Here is a 19,901-nt window from a genome sequence, read left to right as displayed (position 1 = left end):
GGCGGTGCTGGTACCCCCGCGGGGGCTATAGGCCGGAGCAGCGCTAGCCGCGAGGGCCGCTTGAGGCTCCGCGGTGCTTTCATTTGATTTTATGTTTGCTTTTTGTTTTTTTAATTGTGCTGATGCAACTGGAATGTCCCACAAGAGCAGAACCCATGGAAACAAAATGGATTATTCAGGTATATGTTGTTCTTCTAGTCGCAGCGGAAAATGTGCTGTCAGTGGGAAGGCCTTCTGCATGGGTGAAACTGACGAGGTGAAGACGCCGCAAGGTAACCCGACGAGTTCAGAAACATTCTCAGGTTGAAGAAAAAAGAAAAAAAAAAACAGCAGAGAAAAGCTGGAATTGTAACAAACTTGTTTTTTGCAAACTCAATATAGGCCTGTCACAATAACAAATTTTGTTAGAGTATAAATTAACCCTGGACTTATTGGAGTAAACAAAAACACTGTCATTTTGAGACCATTTTCAACTAATAAAGTAATAACAATAATGACATATTAAGGCAGATAAACCCTCTCAAACATAAAAAAAACCTTAATTACTATAGAACATTCAACTATAACTGGAAAAAACTTTAAATATCATAAAGAAGTAAAGAAAGCAACCTGAAACAACAACAATTAAAAAGGATTATGAGGTCGATGTGACCAAAATTACATTTCACGAAATAATAATCAAACCGGAAAACAGATAAAATATGCCTGTTAGGACTTTTGTGGGGAAAACAAAAAAAGGTGAAAATGAACTACTTCGCACTGGATGCCAAATGTCTACACAATTTTTCAAAATCCCGGCTTTTCAGCAATATTTAAGTGGAGCGTATCTTTACTGATTCTTGTCCAAAGGGAAATGATCATATTCAATTTAATTTAACACGCAATTAATTGATTTAAATTGATTTATTGCTCATCTTGCCATACTTTTCAGATTTTTATTTGCAAATAAAATGAAAATAATTGTGACTACTTCACAATTATGGACTACTCTTTGCTGGGCTTGCAATATGAACCCCGATAACCTACGTTTCGAAATGTGGAAAAGTGTAAATACTTTTACACTAAAAGACACTAAAAAAAAAGAGATTAGCAAAATAAGGCTAAAAGGGATGAAACAAAGGAAGTAAAGCTGCCTCATTTGACCCACTTTCATTACTCTCCAACGGGACGAATTGGTCACTGTGACACTAGAAGACAGGCTGTCTAGACACAACCCGCAGGAGATGACAGAGGCAGTCTATGTGTCTGAAAACGGAGATATTTAATGTGCCGCCTCAGATTCTGAAGCATGACTGAGCAGCTTCTCCTGCCTCCCTCAGAACGGGCCCAGAGTGGAGCCAGATCAGCCGAGGTCTCCCGTCAAGCTTCTAACTCACCTGCCAAGAGCTTTCAGGCTTAATTCAAGATTAACTCCAGGCAAAATAAGGATGCTTAGGCAGAGAAAGCAGCGAGGGACCAAACGCCTGTAGAGGTGTAGAGACGCCCAGAGTCACAAGTCTGTTGAAATGAAGTGAAAAGGCACGCAGAAACTTGCAAAGTCGCCGTGCTTTTCTGCATTGAGTGAGAGATTCTGAAGCATTTTAGCTACAAAATGCTTCAATACGACACGTCTGAGTAAGAACTTGACTCATAGGCTGTACTGCAGGTGCAGGTGCATGCATGGCAGGGCCGACTGGCCTCATTATGTCTCAGAACCTTTTAGTGGAAGTAAAGCTGCAAACATTGTGGGACTTTGAAACTTCATGGAAAAGCTCAGTGGAATCATGTGTTTTTTTGTTGTTGTTAAAGTAATTAAATGAAAATGACCATTAAATATTATTAATAATCAAATTTAGCCATTCCAGTTTGCCCTGGTTTTCTTCACTAAGAACTTTAATGGCTTTTACTTAAATTCATCTAGCGATTTCTCTATATAGATTAAACGTTTTGCTGCAGCTGTATGGAACCACTTTACAGGAAAGATTTGATGAAAACATACAAAATAACAACAAAAACAAAGAAATACTAAAAAAAAAACTGTGACCAGCTGCCTTGTTTCACTACTGAGATGTGAGCATGAACGTTTCTTTAGAGAGGAAGATTTAATCTTGATTAAATACAAATTTAGAAGAGAACAAGTAGAAAAACTGGCCATGACATGTTTTCATTGGTAACCAACTATAGAGTGAGTTGGACTGATTTCACATAAATGTCTGGGGTCAGCAATCTTTACCATCCAGAGAGCAAATTCTGCAAGTCCAAAATAATAATAAAAAATCACAACTTTTAAATTTAATTAATTTTTTTGTGTGTATTTTTTTGTGTATTTGTAATCAGAGATTCCACCAGTGTATTATAAGCCTGGTAGGCAACCAGGCTTTATTTGTGCCTCCACCAGGCTTAGCATTGCTTATTTATTTAAGTTTGGTTTTTTTTAATGTTTGCATTTTTTAAGACTTTAAAGTTGATGTTCAGATATTAATATTCCAATCTTTCAATAAGCCATAATATTAAAGTGATATTTTCAAATTTCCTGTCAACTTTGAACATTTTTTAACTCAAAAAGACGACGGGCTTCTGGATGAATGACTGTCATAGCACCCAACCAACGGGCTTAGCAGGTTTTCTGGGGGAAACCTTCTGTAATATTGTATTAAAAACATTTAAGTGGTTAAATTAAAAAAAAATAATAATAATAATCAGAAAAATGTGCCAATTTCCTTATCCAATTAATTTATTCTATTGATTATTTTTGAAGTGTAAGCAGAAATTACCTAGAAACACTGCCAAAAAAGTCATTTTCATTTGCTTTATATTTAAAACCATATCTTTGAGTTTGTTTAATATTATTCTATCCAAAGTTATAATAGAGGCCTTTAAGAGCCACAGGCAGCTGTGAAGTTGCAGGACGAAGCTTTAAAGCCATCAAAGACCAGACAGAGAAATGTCATTCGATGCATTAATGGACAGAAAGATTATCTGATTCTCTGTATTCTTATCTAAGCTTCTCTGGGAATGCTTTATGCCGAGTCACTCTGCACACATCGGTGTGACAAACAGATGCCCCGAATTATCTGTGCTAAATTTATTTAATCTCAAACTGCAGCAGTGACAGCTCTGAATCTTGCATCTCTTTTCATCAAAAGCTTCAAATGCCAGCTCTAAAAAAAGCTGCATCTTTACAGAGAGGGAAAAGTTATTTTTACATTTGGTCTGGGTTAAAGCAAACATGCCCGCCGTTTCCATCCTCCATCTTTTAACAAAACGCCACGCTGTCCAAGGAAGAGCATCACCATTCGCCAACAAGGCACAAACTTTCTTTGGTTTGCCATCATTTCGCACGGTTCCTGAAAGCGTGCTCAGACAGGGACGCAAAGCGCTACATTCCACACCGAAGCACGACCGCCGGATTTGATTATGTGGCCGACTCCGCCCTGCCTCCACCTTCGGCAGCTCCTCTCAAAGGCCCGGCCGATCTCCTCAACACGAGCCCTGGCCTGCAGGTAAGTACTTGAAACCCAACAACAAACATTGTGATTATTTTTAGATTAAAAGCTGCAAACAAAACGCTTAAGATGTTATTAGAAATCTGACGGGACGTAAACCTACAAAAGTCTTCGGATTTGTGTAGGACAAAATGATCTATAACCCCTTGAGTTTTTCTTTTTTTTTGTTTTTGGTTTTGTTTTAAATGACACTAGAAAACATGAATTTTGAAGTATTTTATTGGAAATTTAAGTGATAGACCGAAAACAAAGTGGGCGTTTATCGTATTGTTTATCAAGAAAAATTCAGCGCTACATTTCAGTTATCGATGTTTGTGCTAAAAAACCAGAACATTATCAGAAATGTTATTTTCTACACATTTTGTTCCACAAGAACATCGTTAAATATCAGTAAGTTCCAAAAATATCATTAAATGCAGTGAGTGTGCGCAGTTTCGTGATATAAATCGCACTTTTTTGAAACAAATAGCGTCCTGAAGAAGCCTATTCTGGTGAGTGTTTTTCAAGAATATTTGTGTTGGTGGCCCTACGAATGCTGTGCCATGCAGTCAACATCCTGCAAAACTATGCATTACCTAAAAAAATATGTAAATATGTTTTTTTTAATCTCTATTTTAATCTTTATTGCTATCACAAGAACACCACAAAATATTGCGATAAAATCTTCCAAAATGGTGAAACTTTTTGAACACCTGCATGGTAGAAGATAAAGCGTGCGTTCTCGTTCACATTCTCGTAAGTGTGTTTGCATTACAGCTTCACAATGTGCTGGGTGAGCGGAAAAACGAGAGAACCATGTGGGCTATGTGGGAAGTGATGGCTTAAAAGGCCTGAGAAAGACTTTAGAGGGGATCTAATATGGCAGGAGAATCAATATTCATTTCCACAGCCGGGCTTCTTTCTCCACTCTGGAGAGGATTTCGCAAGCGATAATGAGAAGCCGAGTCTCTGCCGCCTTGGCTCCCGTCCTGTCCATTCCTGCGCCGAAGCGTAATGGATTTGTTTAAAATTTCATGAGCTTGCTGCTGATTTGGACGAAGACTGAAAAAAAAAAAAAAAAAAAAACCCGCCCGACCGCTCTCTATTCTCACTGACAACAAAACAATGCTGCCGCCACGACTCTCCGATCCGCTTTTCTCGCGAGTCCTGTTTGTACAAAAAACAGACGACTGTGGCGCTCGGGCCGCGTTTCTGACGCTCCCCCCCCATCTCTTTTCATCTGCTTTATTGCTCAGAGGGAACGTTGAAGTGAGGAGGTTCGCTTCCCGAGGCGAAGGCAGTAAAAGCCGGAGGGAGGAAGTTGGTGACAATTTGCTTGGTGATGCATTGGGTACATACGTTACCCGGCGAACAGCATGCCGGGTTTGGCACAACTGCAAGGAAAAGCTTACAAAGCAGGGTTAGCACAGTACTGGCTCAGACCCACTCTTTGAACAGACATACTATAAAGAAAAAGTACTGAAAGTAAAACAATTCTACATTGTGATTTTGTATTTTTTTCCCCCCTGAAATGAAGTCTGCCTTCCTTTTAAAGGAGTGAAATACAGAACTCTTACAAACGGGAAGAACTAGGTACAGTAGAGCTTACATTTTTTGACCTTGTTTAGCTGACACAGGCTGTCACAGTTAACTATTGACAGGATGCGGCCATGTGACTGGAGTATGAATGGAGGGAGGACGACTGTTGCACAATTCACACTCACTCTCAGCTGCTGTGGGTAAGGGTGTGTGTTTATAGTCAGGGTAGGAGGAAACGTTCGCCGTAAAAAAAAAAAAAAAAACACATTATAGAAACATTTGATTTTTTTTTTTCTAAGTAATCTAAGTACGAAAATAAAATGAATCAACCTGATCAACACTTCAGCTTCCTATTTCTGTTTAACATTATGACGAGCATAAACAAAAACTACTACAGTTTAAGGCTAATTTTTTCAACAATTTTAATTAAATGCGGTAGCTGCTTTAATTTGAAACCAATTTAAATAAAATGCTTTAACCAAAAAAGGATATGGGATGAAAACTCACCTAATTTTGGTTATATTCTGTGCATTAATTCAGAAAGCTGACTTTGCTGGGTTTCTCTGACATTTTCTTTAAAATCAAAGAACAGCAAAATAGGAAATTTGAGCAGTTTCGAAACCGTGAAGGTGTTCAGACATTTACTGCAAACTAAAGAGCGAGGACGCAGAAACTGGTGGAGCTACATTTCCAACATATCTGATTCTACTTTGGAAATAAAGGAAGGATGTAAACTAGTCATACTCAATTACACACCTTATGTTACAACGTAGTTTCACGGGAGTCTGCCCCGGAGGAGCCAGGAAGGCTTGTAACTTTGTTACAAACAGGCTACCGAACAGCAGCCATCTGTCCATCAAGTTGTCACGTGAATTTTGAGAGAGCTTTTAAAAACATCGGCAAAACAAAATAAAAAAAAATAAGAAGAGAAAATGCCAATTAGGCGTACAACTTAACTAGTTTAGAGCGGATCAATTAGCTTACGAAAAGCATCATTTCGTCAGATGTTGACGATATGCATTCCTGTAAAGTATGTGAGGTAAATGTTCGTCAGAACTTATGTGGAAATGCGTTTCCCTCCCCCCTTCAGCATGTTAAGTCTTTCTGGAAAAGTAAAGAAAGAGCATAAAAACTATTTTTGCGAAACTGAGGAAGTTATTTCAAATTTTGCCACTACCGTCAACAACCTTTTTTAATGCGATAAATCAGGATGTGCATAGAGAAAACATCAATGGAAACACGGCTAATGGTAGGTGCAGCAGGGTTTTAAAAAGCTACAGGTAGCGCCGCTTTCCCCCCCCTCCTCTTGTACTTGTTACTGCACATTGCCGGTCAGCTGTCACCTTTCCCATGCTCCCACAAAACACCAGCTTAATGGCTCGGTTTAATATCTGGTCCACTAATTGCTTTACATAAAGTCACCGTGACTTCTTCAGTAAACAATCTGGCTGACAAAGTGTTTGTGGTTCTGCTGTGTTTTCACTCCAGGTTACTAAACCACACAGAGCTCATACTGATGGTCTGTGCAGCTAGGCGAAGCTATGGTGTTCCACTCCAACTGTGGTCAGGGTTTCCCCTGTTGTATTATAAGCCTGGCGGGCCACCAGGCTTTACTTGTGCCCCCACCAGGCTAAACAATGGTTGTACATTTTAGTTATTTTTAATGATTGTCTTTTTTTAAAAAATACTTTATAGTCGATGTTTAGGTATTAATCTTCCAGTCTTCCAATAACACAAAATTATCAAGTGATATTTCCAAATTTCCTGTCAACTTTAAACATTTTTTTAGCTCAAAAATCCAGCGAACCTCTGGATGACTGCCCTAGCGCCCTGAGCACCAGGCTTAGCAAGTTTTCTGGGGGAAACCCTGGCGACAGCAGCATTCCTCGCGATAGGGTATAAAGGTAAGCATTTCAAAAGCCCTTGAATCAATGAGGCGACACGGGCGAGGCCTAAATATTCTCAGAAAAGATAAGCAAGGTGCAGAACCTTCAGGCTTAAAGGGGCAGGGCGGCAGAAACATGTCTTGAAAGAGTCCTCTGTCCTCCAGCTGACACTCGGAGTGATCCAACCTGGTTTTATTAAGCGGAACCTGAATACCAACTACAAATATCTTTTTTCAAGTTTATGATACCAAGAATTCAATTGTGATATTTATACACAGAGGTGTCAGTCAGAAACGAAACTAATTTGGCCTTATAGTTTACCAGTAAAAAGAAATCTGGGCATGGATTAAATATTAGCCATGATAATTACTTTAGTCAGGCTTATTAGTTAGTACAAGTGTGTGTCGTTAGAACACCTTTTTGGGTAACAAATCCTGCCTGAAAATGTTGGTTACAATTGAACAGAATATGTTAATTCAGAGAACATTAAGCCTGATTAAAAAAAAGAAACTCATTTGAGTTGTATTATGAATACATATCCGTATAATAAAAATTCAGAACTGTAAAAGCTTCAATTCTAGTCCAGCAGTAGTTTCATAGAGTTGTTGCTAGTGATTTCAGCTGTAAATGGTTTGCATACCACATTAGAAAGGATTTTAAAAGTATACAATACTATTTCAGTGACGTCTCTGCTTTTATCCCTGCTTTATCCTCTGTTTTGTTTTCCTGTCTTTCTAAAATGAAACAACTTCATGAAAGAAAGAAACAACAAAGGTTCTTGCAAGTCATGATTCCCCTGTAAAGGACTGAGTCGTGATAAACTGGATCAACTTCAGACGTAAAACGTGCTGGCGTGCGCTAACGGCAGCGTCTGTGAAACTGTATCCTTGAGATTTATTTGGTATTGATCCATCTGAGCTTGTCGTTCTTAAATGTACATTTAGGGAGATGGTTCTGGATTGAGAAATGTTAAATAAACGCCAATGTGGCGTTCTTTATGAATGACTGACTCTTGATTGTGCAGATACACATATGATTAATAAAACAGAAGTTGCCAAATAGTGCCTGTTGTGTCTAAAGTTTGACATTATTTGACAAACTCAATCTATTTGAGTGATTAAATTGACCAATTTTAATAGAATGATCTTGAAACAAAATAATTAGAATTTGACTCATTTTGTTCAATGGGTAGATTTGAGTAATAGGAACTTAGGTGTTGCTAACTCTGATTTCTAGGAAGACACTGAGATTAGAGGTGGTTATATCTTAAGGATGGGATGGGCAGTTGTCAGTGATGTGAAAACGAAAGGATTATTATTGCTCCCTCCGTGTAGAAATGTGCGACATACACCATCATCACTATATAGATAGAACACTACAGGACAGGAAATATCTCTGTCTCCCATGATTTAACTGTTAATATGTTAAATGGCACATGTAATTATGAACTAACGGCTTTATTTATTTTTCATTAATTTGCTAAACTTAGCAGGGCACGCCTAATACTTCCAAACAAACCTACAGCGTCTGCTTCACCGTGTTTCTCCACCTGGATAAAGACTTTGTAACACAGGGGCTAAAGGTCTGTAGCTTCAACAGTAAAGCTAATGTTAGCTAGCCGTTAACGTTAGTTAGCAGGAATGTTGTTGCTCTGACAACACTCAATTTTTCTTTCTCTTTCATTTTTCTCTCTTCTTAATAACATTCCTCTAAACGACACCGCTTACCTCAATTTTGTCGACATTCCTGGCACAGCCGACAACCCGCATGCCCTGCTGGACCAGAGCCCGGGTTACAGCCGCTCCAATCCCCACCGAGGCTCCGGTCACCAGGGCCACTCTGCCTTTCCACCGCTCCATCTCCACCAGCGTCTTCACCGGGACCGTTTCTGACGCGAACCTACAGCTCCCCGCGCTGCGCTTCTGCCAAGCCCTAAATCAGGCTGCCGCGGTTGAGGATGTCGCGGGGGTTACGCACGGTATTCGAAATATGGGATGCACCCGTTCCAGAGTCCCGTATCAATCTGCGCAGCATCCAGGACGACGGCGGCAATAAGAGGTCGTAAAGATCGATCCATGCGCCTCTCGGACCGAAATGCGAAGAGTCCGGCTGCGTTGAAATGTTTGACTCACTTCACCTCCCACTTTCATTTCGAGCCACCGCACTGGGTTGGGAAGTGTTGAGAGTAGCTTATTAGCACCACCTAGTGGAGAGGATGGAAGAGTAAAAGTCAAAGGTGAAACTGTGGCACAAATACCACTGGTGGGGCAGGGTGTGCTTTCTGAGATGCCCCCAGAAAGTCTTTAAAAAGTGGGTTGCCCCAAAGTTGTATGGGGTCCTTAGCAGAATTTCATTTGAGGGCCCTAAACTTGAATACAAATTTAGTGGATACAGGAAGGGGGGCCAGATTTATTTAGCTGAGCTTAAAAGCAGTCTGATAATTAGTTCTTATCTGCTAAAATGTGTTTTGTGAACAAACTGAGTTCAAATACAAAAAAGATTAAAGTTATGGCATCAGATTGTAACTCTGTGAACACAACAATCAAATAAAAAAAGATTACTATTTGCATTCTTACAGCACACTTGCCAATTCCTTGGGCACAACTGGGTCATTCATCCTTCACATCATTTAGAATACTTTTTTCAAAATAATCCTGTTTGTCAAAACCAATGCAAGAGCATTTAATTAACATAAAACTTTCTGATTACAAGTTTCTCCCACCCAGAATCCTAACATTTCCAATAAAATGAAATGTAACATGAGAAAAATGCTTAGTCTGATTAAATCCGGTGCACAGCGAGGAAAGCACCGGGTACTAACATCAGTACAAACTGTCCAAGAATGTGAGCCACTGTTCACATTCCTGGACAGTCAGTTTTATTTCTTTAACTGAAAATTAAACATTCAAAGGCGTGAGAGTAGAACAGGCTGACAAATTAACCATATGCTTTATTAGCTATTAATCCAACACGGGCCTCTGATGACATGAAGTTCACACTTGATTCAGAAATGTATTACAGCCAAAGAACATTTCAAGCTTTATAAACCCAATAGAAACTTTCTGGAGTTTACTCACAAACAGTGAGCTGGTGCAGAGATTCATGAACTGGTCTACGCAACTAGCTGAAATATTAATAAGTTACTTGATTTACCAAGTTGCTCCCAGTAGGCGTGAAGCTCTCCAACAGAGGAGGGACGTTTGGCACTGATTGTTAGAACCGTATTACATTTTTTCTGTCATTTTAATCTGAAACTGGATTTATGTCAGATCACTAATTCTGTTTATCCCTCTCTGTATGCATTTATAAAGTGGAGATCCACAATGCTGCCATTATGTTTTTAACTGTAATCCGTGCAGCTGTTTTGACAGAATTAGGAAAAGGCTCAAATGTATGAATAAAGCCCTGAAGTGGATTTGTGTGAGCGTAGATTTGTTCGGAGCATTCTGTGAGGCACAAGTTTCAAACTTCTGTCCTCAAGGTTTGGTGCTCTGCAACCTTTCAATGCATCCTTGTCTGAACACACTTAAAGGGGCAGTATTATGTAAAATCCACATCTTGACATTTACATCATCAAAAACATACCCGGAGTTTTGCTTTGATTCTTTCACATTTGTTTGAGAAATGCTTTAATTTCCCATGGCAACCATTCAACTGTGCAAAACGCCTGGTAGGACCTAGCTCCGCCTTCAAGGCGCAGCTCCTCCCTCATTCAGTTCCTTCAGACTAGCGGCAGCAATTAGCAAACACCTGGTGGAATTGCGCATCTACTGAGCTCATTACATGAGCTACTTTTCGGTCTAAAATGCTGTTAAAAAGTTAATAGGGGAGTGATGTCATGATGACTTCCTGAGATCAGAAAAAGCTGGAGTTTTTAGAGACAGGACCAGTTTGAAGAAGTTAAAAAATGCAGAAGTTAAATTTCTTTCAAGTCATATTAGATATACACAGCCTTTTTATACCAACTGAAGGTAACAGTTGCTTGTTTGTGCAATAAAATAGCACAATGTGTCTGGAAAATACACAATACTGCCCCTTTAAAGACAAGTTATTGAATTGCCTTTCCTGAATGAAATCAAGTTCTATAGAGTCCTGCTAATGACCAAAGTATTTCATTCAGGTTTGTTGAAGCAGACTTGCACCTAAAGGTTGGAAGACACTGGCCGTCAAGTACTGGAGCTTCAGATTCCTGCTATCTGGGATATCCCAACTAAGCCACGGTGTAAAATTTGAAGTCTGATCAATAAAATAAAATAGGGACTTTTGACTTTTCTGTCCTTGAAATGAACGGTATCAAAAGCAGTAAGAGGAACTGGAAACTGTATCCTGGAAACAGGATATAGTTTCCAGTTAAAAAGTTTCAGAAATCTGACGACGCCTTAGATTAGACCAATAGAAAACTAGTCAGCTGATGTGAAACCTGCTGTTCCAGGTTTTGTCTGAGGCAATACCTAGAAATACAGAGTAACTGGGATGCAACCCAATCGTCCGGGGATGGAACACCCGCTTACAGGTGGCAGAAAATGGTCTACTCCACATGACAGATCTGAAGCAACCCTCAATCATTTTACCAAAGCTTTAGTCCAGTCATTTACAGGAAAACTACATGTTTTCCCAAGTATTTTGTTTCAGTTCATTTTAAAAATACTTTATTCATCCCAAAGGGAAACTAAATGTTGCTGTAGCTCATTATTCAAGGTTTTTCAGAGAATTGTAGATGCTGATGGTTGTCTTTCCAGTTGGAGTTTATACAATGAATGGGTCTGCAGAGAAAGTTTGAGCCATTTCTTTATACCGACTGGTACAATTTTGGGCACAGCTGTACTTAGAAAATAGAAAATCATGTTTTTGGCTATAATAATTGGTTTGCAAAACTGCATATAAGTTTCATATATTGTGCAGAAAAAATAATATTTAGAGGAGGGAAAAAAACCACATGTATAATCCATATCAATAAATACTCTTTATTTAGTAAATTTTTCTTGACATTGCGCTTTTAACACACCCCAAATTTATTACAAATGGATGTTTATTCTCTGTAAAATTTTTATATTTATACTTCTGTACACATTTCATGGTGCAACCTGTAAGCACTACACTGAACTGTCACCATAAAGAGAGAGAGAGAGAAAGAGAGAGAGAGAAGAAAATGGAAACAAAAATAAAAATAAGACAACTAAAATTCCTCCTTAATATCACAGCTTGTAAAACTTGATTTCATATTCCACTGTGCTCTAACCCCGAAACCCTACACAAGACTAACAATAAATAGCTAGGCTTGGTCAAAGAGAACAACTAACATGTATGAATGTGGCAAATAGAGATGAACAACTGCATCAGTGTACAAGTGCAAAAGAATCAGAGATGTCGAGGAGAAAAACAAAACAATTAATAAACCACGTTGATTTTAAAGAAATGACCCAACAAGACACCGAAGGATACACCTGAAATGTATCTTTTTATAACAACCTTGCAGCAGTGGTCACGAGTGCTTTTAAATTTTCCACGGGACGATGACGTTTACTTGACGCTGGTCGTGGCGAACCACTTTCCACAGACTCGCTTGCTCCGCTCGGTGGCCCGGCAGTAGTTGGTGAATTTCTCCTTGAGGAGCTGTCGGTACTGGTGGCGGTTGCTGTAAAAGGACTGGTTCTGTTCTAGAAATGCCTGGATTTCGTCCTGCGTCAGACCGCTCTCTTCATCGGACGTTACCTCGGAATCGTCCTGATCGAGGAAAAGGAAAAAAGATGGTCATGTATGATCCAAATCTTATGGAGTGTTAGAGCCACGCCAAGTACATAAAGTCCTTCGTCCTCATACATATTCTTGTAATTTTAGTTTTTATTTATATGGCCCCAATAATCCCGTCGTGCAATCTGAACAGTAGGTTCATAACTAGTTCTCCCAACATTAAATATAAAGTTAATTACTACTTTTCTACTGATGGCGATCAGAACAGGGCAAAAATAATAATAATCTTACCAGGAGTTCTACCAAGCTTAAATTTGCCTTTGTAGGCCTCATGTGAAGGCTGAGGTTGCTTTGATGGACTGCCCATGGTGACCGTAGTGCAATGTTGGCGAGCTTATCGCCACATAAGGAGGAAAAAATGTCTTTGGTTCGACAAGTGCTTGCTGACGTCAGGTTGTGGCCTGTGGTGTTCCCGTCCGACGTGCAACATTCGGTTTTTGGCTCCTGAGGAACATAAGAGTTTTTACCTTAAACATGTGGCTGAATATGCCGCATTCAACAAACTGGCATGTCCTCAGTTTGCTGCCTCACCTGATCGTTGCAGCTCTTGCCCTTTTTCTTCTTCTTTTTACTCTTGCACTGACTGTTTTCCTCAGAGTGCGGCCAGCAGTCCACACAGCTGTCTGTCCCGTCCTCCTCTTTGTCTTCGACACAGTGGTGGACGTTTGGGTAATCCCCTTCAGAGGGGAAGTAAGAGCAGACTGTGAGATCAGAGGGACAACATTTCACATACAGGGTAAAATATCTGTGATGAACTTCTGTGTGTGTTTAACCTGGACCTGCTTCGTGGTTGCACATTCCCTCAGAGCAGGCGACGTCAGAGCCTTCTCGCGATCCCATCTCGCTGCCCTCCATACTTGATGAGTAGCCGTAGTCGCTGCCATTACTGTTATGGGACAAATCTGAGGACAATGTTGTGTCCCGACTTGTTATTTCTCTTTAAATTCACACTCGGCAGGACTTAGACGTGTATATATATTGTGTAAATGGTTATACCTCGCTTGGTGTTATCTGAGCAGTTACAGGAGGCGTTTCTGCTGGTGGTCACCGTCTCTTCACACCCAGCCTCTTCCTCATCGTGGCTACCACAGGCCTTACAGCTGCCCTCGACTGAATCAAAGGAACCCTGTGACGCCAAAACAAAAACATTGAAATGCAGAACTGTGGGTTTATATTAAAGCCCACTAGCGCTGTGTGAACTCAGAATTTTCACCTCATCCAGGATTTTCTCCTTGTTCTCTGCCTCCTGTTCAGACAAATCAAAACCGCACTTGTTTTTGCGTCGGTTTTTCCGTTTCTGTCTCTTCTTCTCCATTTTCAGTTCTTTGGCTCTCTCCTCCTCCGACAGTTCCTCCACAAACTGTTCGAGCCGACTGATGCCCTGCATCTTCTCCACTGCCATCTGGAGGTCAGAAAAGCACTCAGTTAAACGCCGAGCGGCAAAACTGTGCGGCGTCCTCAAAGCGAACGTGGAGTACCTCAAAGCTTTTCCGTAGTGCGTCGATACCCAGATGGAACAATATCTGCCACGTCTGTTCCTCTGCTCGTAGTTTCTGCCAGATCCTGTGCAGCCGCTCGTAGAGATGAATGCCCAGACAAGTCAGAACTTCCTCTTGTGCAATATCAATCGTTTTCGCGTGTCTCTCTCTGCGCCTTGTGGGGGGGGGAATAAAAACAGCACAAGCCAAAACAATATATATTAGCTAATTTCCTGAAAATCCTGACAGTATTAAAGTATAACACACCTTTTATTTACTCATAGTTAGGGGTGTAAACAAATAATCGAGCAATTTCCAATTAATGCTGTATCAGACTAAAATTGGTTCCAATTGATTAACTAATACTGTCCACTTAGACCTTCTTTTAGTGTTGTAGTTTGGCTGTCAGCCAGCAGAGGGCGACCCTGTTCATCCTCAAGTGGAGCCAGTTGATACAGAATTAAAGATGGCGGAGCCATACCGGAACGAGAAAGGAGAAGCGGTCCAAACTAAATCTCAAACAAAAGTTCTTGCTGTGCTACAGATTTGAAGACAGAAGCGGAGAGCAAAACGCAGAAAAATTGTAACACGATATAAAAAAAAACAAGATGCCAATAAGAAAGGTTGATTTTTAAGACGCGAGTTAACGGACTTCATAGCGTTCCTTGAAGAACAACTGCAGACGGTGCTTCTGTGGGAACATCTCTCCGCTCATAGAAAATTAAGTGTTTCACACATTTTATTCTTTTCATCTTTTATTTTTCTATCTAGCAACCTAAGAGGTCCCTGTTTTGTTATATTTTATACGTTTAAGGTTGATAATGTATGAAAACCACAATTTTCAGTTTTTTCAGCCAGTATTTAATGCAACTGGCACAAAATAATGGTAAAATTGTATGAATTTTTAAAATGTTTTAAATTCAGAATATTACGAGAAATGTCGTCTATTTTAGGGAAAGGCCCTCTTGATACAAGAGAAACTTAAGTTTTTACAAAAAATGGCCACCTATCAATTAATCATTTGTCGATCAATAAGATCACTCAACTCTAGAATGACTCATAAATCGAAAACTTGCATCCCCAATCGTAATGCATTCGCCAAACGATAAACGCGAGAATAAATCCAACTTACTCGTAACCTCCTGAAAACTCAGGCTCTGCCCTGCCGAGTAAGTGAGCGATGAAGTCCGTTTCGCAGCACACGTGGATGTGCCGCTCATGGGGGCAACAACAGAGACCCTCGTACAGAGCGGCGCAGTATCCCTTCTCCTCGCTGGAGTCCACCTCTCCAACCAGGATGTTGTATGCTCTGATCACTTTATTCTTACAGTCTGTGCAAAACCTGTTGGAAGTCAAAAGCCTGTCGGTTTCTCTTCAATCACAAAACCGCCGTTTTAGCGCGGGTGAGTAAGTGTTTGGTGAGTAAACGGTCTGGTTACGACGGAGTACCTGTGTTTCCGCAAGTACGTCTCCAGCGTCTCAAGCAGACAGGCACTGTCGATGAGGACCACCTCATCCCTGCATTCTTGAGACATCAGCTCCCACACGTCCATCCAACTTCCCCTGAAGCATTTATAGCAGTGTTATAACATGCAATGCACAGCTCTGACAGCTACAAAGTAAAGTACACCCTCAGTATCCAAACCAAATATCTTAGCTGTTTGTTTTTCACTGAGTTAACTATTCAAAATATTAAGAAAAACAACATTTTTGTAAATTGCTAGACATATTCACCGCATTCTTCATAAAAACAGAAGCGAGTAAAACTTCTAAAACCAAAAATGTGACAATAAGAACGTTACTTACCCCAGGGGTTTAGGTTTATGAGTGTCTAAGGAGTGCAACTGGCAGCGCTTATTCTTTTTACTTTTTGGAATGGCGTCAATCATGTCATTTAACTTTGACCTGCAAAAGGAAAAATAAAATACAACCGTTATTGTAATAATTGAACTTTTTCCACATTCTTTCAATCCGTTTACGAATTGAAACAAACTGGTACATAATTGTGAACCTGAAGTGAAAGGAAACATGGTTCTCTTTATTTAAATATGTGGTAAGCATTTGTATTCAGTACTTCCCTAGAATCACCTCATGTTGTAATGACAAACGCATGTCTGTTGGGATGCGTTTCTACCAGCTTTCCGACATCTTGTAGTCTTACACCTTCCTTGAAAACTAGCTCAATGCATTCACCAATCAAAGCTTAATGAAAGAGTGGCAATCCACCATCTCAAAGAGACTCCTTGGTCAAGTCGAAGAAAGTTAATTGGTTTGATGAGACCAAGATGGAGCTTTTTGGCCATCACGAAAGACGCCATGTTTGGGACGTACCAAACTTTGCACATCACAACAAAAACACCATCCCCACTGAGAAACATGTTTAGCATCCAACTGAAGCTACACAGACATTGTTTGAAGACAACAAGGTTCTGGAGTGGCCTAGTCAAAGCCCAGACCGCTGGGCTTTGACTAGGAGTTTGTGGTAGGAGCTGAAAAGAGCTTTTCACAGCCAGTTCACAGGTAACTTGACAAACTTTGAACAGTTTTGCAACGAAGAATGGAAAACCGCAGCAACCAGATGTGTAGCCTGATTAAGACTTACCCACACAGACTCTATGCAGCCACAGGCCCATTTACTAAATACGGACTTCAATGGGGCGAATATTTATGCAATGACTTATGTTATGCTAAACATTTTTATTTGTTGTTTTGTAGAAGTTAGCTTTCACTATGGCATTCAAGGATTTTTACAAAACATTTACATTTCAAAAATTAGCACAAAAAGTCACATTTTGCTGCTCAGGATTGACTTATAAAAGCAATAAAAGGGTAAAACATCCAAGGGGGTGAATAAGTTTTATAGGCACTGTTCCTTTAAACACTTGGCGCTGCAGCTGTAACTGCAGCAAAAGGCAATTCTATAGTTCTTAAAAAAACAAAAACAAAAACCAAACACTTAAGCAAGGCCCTGTAATATCAGACCTGTGCTTTTTAAGTCTAAATATACATGTCTTCTAACAGTTAACAAAATAATCAATGCCATTGCAATAAAAATAATGGAGACAAACTAGAAAGGGGAGAACCGTGAACATTAAGTTTTCTGCTGTACTACTAACAATGTAAGAATAAAGAGAAAAGTTTTTTCCTCTCACCCGTGGATGTAAAACAGGGTATAAAGCTTCTTCATGTCTGCCAAACAAGCCTTGGTGACAGTGAGCATGCCCTTGGGTTTCACTGCGAGGGGCTCCAGCGCTGGGTTCCCCGTCTCCACTGAGTGAGAAAAGAGGCGCTCCACGCTTCGTCTGCAGCCCACGCACGGCACCAGCTGGGACAGCGCACTGTACACCTCTCTGGACGACACCATAAAGGCGATATTCAGGTCCTGCTGCTTCAGCTTGGAATAATACTATGGGAAAAAATAAAATGATGCCGTCATCTATGTGTCCTCCACACTAAATCCTAGGGACGCACAGATTCATTTCTCCTCACTTCCAATACAGATACTGATATCTGAGGTCTGTTGTCGGCCGATTCGATACAAAAAAAACCCAGCACTGAATTAACTTATGTTTCCTTTTTCTTTTTAAACATAGACATAAATGTACTAAATTGCAAATTGACAATTGTATAGAAGTGTTGTATGCAGCCTTACATGCAACAATAGTTTCACAAGCTTGGTCAAACATGGAAAAAAACAACACAACTTTAATTTGTTCAGACAGTGCAATTAGCAGGATAACAGCCGATGTACAATAAATAATAAAGAAACTGAAACTGACAAAAACAAAAGGTTGACTACCTTGATCAAACATGTAAAAATAAACTAAAACAAATCTTCTTTCAAGTGGCTTAGATGGAGCAATTAGAAATTATAATATAAAATAAGTAATAAAACATGACGTCACTCAAAGCACAGAATTAGACTTAAAAGATCTGCCCATTGTCACCGATACCAGATCTAGAATTTTTAATAATCGGGACAGATACAAATATTAGCAGCGGTTGAGTGCATCTTTACTAAATACACACAAATGACATCCTTTAGGCTTTGATTTTTGTGTGTGCATGTCTGCTAGATTAGAAGAAATTCTGTGACACAGTGTGTGAAATTACCTCGGAAAATTGCTTCCAATGAGCAAGGGTTACGTCAGTGCCTTCAGCGTCCATGAAACTGTCAGGAAACTCCATCACCATCTGACAACCATTAAAACACAACAGGTAATAATGACGCATCTAAAATGCCACGGTGACATTTCACCCATACTGACAGAGGCACAAGCAATTAGTTTGGTAGTCAGATCAGCAATTTAGTTTCAGACTGTTCGTACTCAGGGTACGGCTGTGTCTTTGCAAAGAACACAATCCGATCTTGGCTTTCCGACGTCAATGTCCTTTCAAGCACAGTCTGAACATGCCTCGACGTGACGTGAAAATGGAAAAAAGAAACCATAAAACTGAAACCGTACACATTTGTTTCAGAAAGTCAGGAAAAATTATCAGAATTGTGTTGGGAGAAAAAAAAACAATGCTGATTCTGCCCCATTTCTGCTTGTACTTTACAGGGTGATTCATAAGGGTCTATCTTCCTAATTGCTATTTGATGTGCTCTCTGTGATGATGAGGACCTACCGTGAGTGTGTCATCAATATACAGGGGAATCTGTCTCGCCAAAAATGGGTAATCCTCCTCGCCTTCCCTGCAAACTGCTACCAGGCGTGCCATGTCTTCTCTGTGCTGTAGATCAGCTCACCTGCAGGTCACACACACACACACGCACAAAAGACAGAATGATGTGCAGGTAATGACTACATCAAACCCTGAGCACAAGCTCCACCAGGCTAATGCTACCCTACCTACTCCAGATCATTGGGGGCTGATATAATCTTGGAACTAAGAATTTGTCTTTGGGGTTCTTAATCACAAGAGTATGCATTAAAATATAAACAAAATCATCTAACGTTACAAACTACTGTCATAGGCACTCCTAAAGTAGCTAGCATGGTTATCTTGACCCAGATTTGCCCTGCTAAGCTAGCAAGCAACCTGGCAAAAGAAAGCTCTGGGAAATTTCTAAGTTATTAGCTTTACAAAATGTATTTCTAGCATTGTACAGCTTACAAAGCCGCGTTTAGAACGTTAACCTGTATCTGTTGCCTTTTAAACAATTACCTACTGATTTCCAAGTTAGCCTGCTAGCTAACTGCACTTCACAATACAACTTCCGAAATCAAATATGCCGTTCGGTTGAATTTGGGCTCACTGTTGTTTATCAAATGGTGTCCCTTCCGCCATCAAAGGTAGGTTGGAGTATTATTCCAGCTCGACTTCGCCCTGTCGGTGATAGCAAACCTGGCTAACCTGCTTGTTAACATCGCTGCTCCCCACAGCTAGCGTCAGCGAGCTAATCTAAGCTAATAGAAAGTTGGAACTATGAGTAGCTACTTAGCCACAGCCGTGAGTTTCTTTAAAAATATGCCGACAATACTAACAACAGAATAGTGTCTTCGTAAAGAACAGATACGCATAGTTGAACTTTTGAACAGTTTCTACTTACTGCCGTCTGGAATTACTCTTGAAAATAAACAAGTGCGACAGTTAGTGAGCCTGCTGCGGTGGCGGAATCTTCATTACTGATTTCACCTTTGGCCCCCCTCCTTCCCATACACTGGTACGTAATACGGATGATGTGGTACGCACTGCCTCCAGGGGGCGCAGGTGAGCAGAAAAACTGCCCGTTGGTGAAATAATTATTTCGATTTAATTTATTGCCGAATTTTATTGCA

The 19,901-nt window shown here is 40.2% G+C and overlaps 2 protein-coding genes across 6 annotated transcripts in view; both read right to left on the bottom strand.

The window, feature by feature from the left end:
• dhrs11a (dehydrogenase/reductase 11a) overlaps positions 1–9,129 on the bottom strand; it is a 22,711-nt gene extending 13,582 nt beyond the window's left edge. Inside the window, exon 1 of one of the 2 annotated variants that reach the window (XM_016668243.1) lies at positions 8,617–9,129. In XM_016668243.1, the coding sequence (XP_016523729.1) occupies positions 8,617–8,748 (132 nt within the window). In that variant the 5' untranslated portion in view covers positions 8,749–9,129. The remainder of the gene's footprint in view (positions 1–8,616) is intronic. The other variant, XM_007545793.2, reaches the window with a different exon arrangement.
• A 2,704-nt stretch (positions 9,130–11,833) lies between these two features.
• ggnbp2 (gametogenetin binding protein 2) lies at positions 11,834–19,790 on the bottom strand. Of its 4 annotated transcripts, none has more exons than XM_007545787.2 (14): positions 19,673–19,790; positions 18,748–18,868; positions 18,232–18,312; positions 17,271–17,524; positions 15,925–16,023; positions 15,568–15,681; positions 15,251–15,460; positions 14,119–14,293; positions 13,854–14,042; positions 13,637–13,766; positions 13,420–13,542; positions 13,172–13,341; positions 12,872–13,084; positions 11,834–12,613 (listed from the first exon to the last, which is right to left on the bottom strand). In XM_007545787.2, the coding sequence occupies exons 2-14, from the start codon at positions 18,838–18,840 to the stop codon at positions 12,410–12,412; spliced, it is 2,055 nt and encodes a 684-aa protein (XP_007545849.1). In that variant the 5' UTR covers positions 18,841–18,868; positions 19,673–19,790; the 3' UTR covers positions 11,834–12,409. The 4 variants fall into 4 exon arrangements, with proteins under 4 accessions (XP_007545849.1, XP_007545852.1, XP_007545853.1 ...); XM_007545790.2 differs by having other exon boundaries at positions 13,172–13,317; positions 13,414–13,542; positions 19,673–19,789; XM_007545791.2 differs by having other exon boundaries at positions 13,172–13,317; positions 19,673–19,788.
• Positions 19,791–19,901: the final 111 nt, after the last annotated feature.

This window comes from Poecilia formosa, unplaced genomic scaffold (assembly GCF_000485575.1).
Source record: "Poecilia formosa unplaced genomic scaffold, Poecilia_formosa-5.1.2 Scaffold14, whole genome shotgun sequence".
NCBI classification, from domain to species: Eukaryota; Metazoa; Chordata; class Actinopteri; order Cyprinodontiformes; family Poeciliidae; genus Poecilia; species Poecilia formosa.
The sequence above is the reverse complement of the archived record's forward strand: the minus strand, read 5'-3'. Positions and strand labels throughout refer to the sequence as shown.

Bases quoted from the DNA above. Each gene is read 5' to 3' on its own strand.
- ggnbp2 (XM_007545787.2), bottom strand. From the start codon at position 18,840: ATGGCACGCCTGGTAGCAGTTTGCAGGGAAGGCGAGGAGGATTACCCA. The intron at 14,043-14,118 runs GTACTCCACGTT...TCTGACCTCCAG, and splicing joins CACTACGGAAAAGCTTTGAG to ATGGCAGTGGAGAAGATGCA. The intron at 12,614-12,871 runs GTAAGATTATTA...TTCCTCGATCAG, and splicing joins TAAGCTTGGTAGAACTCCTG to GACGATTCCGAGGTAACGTC.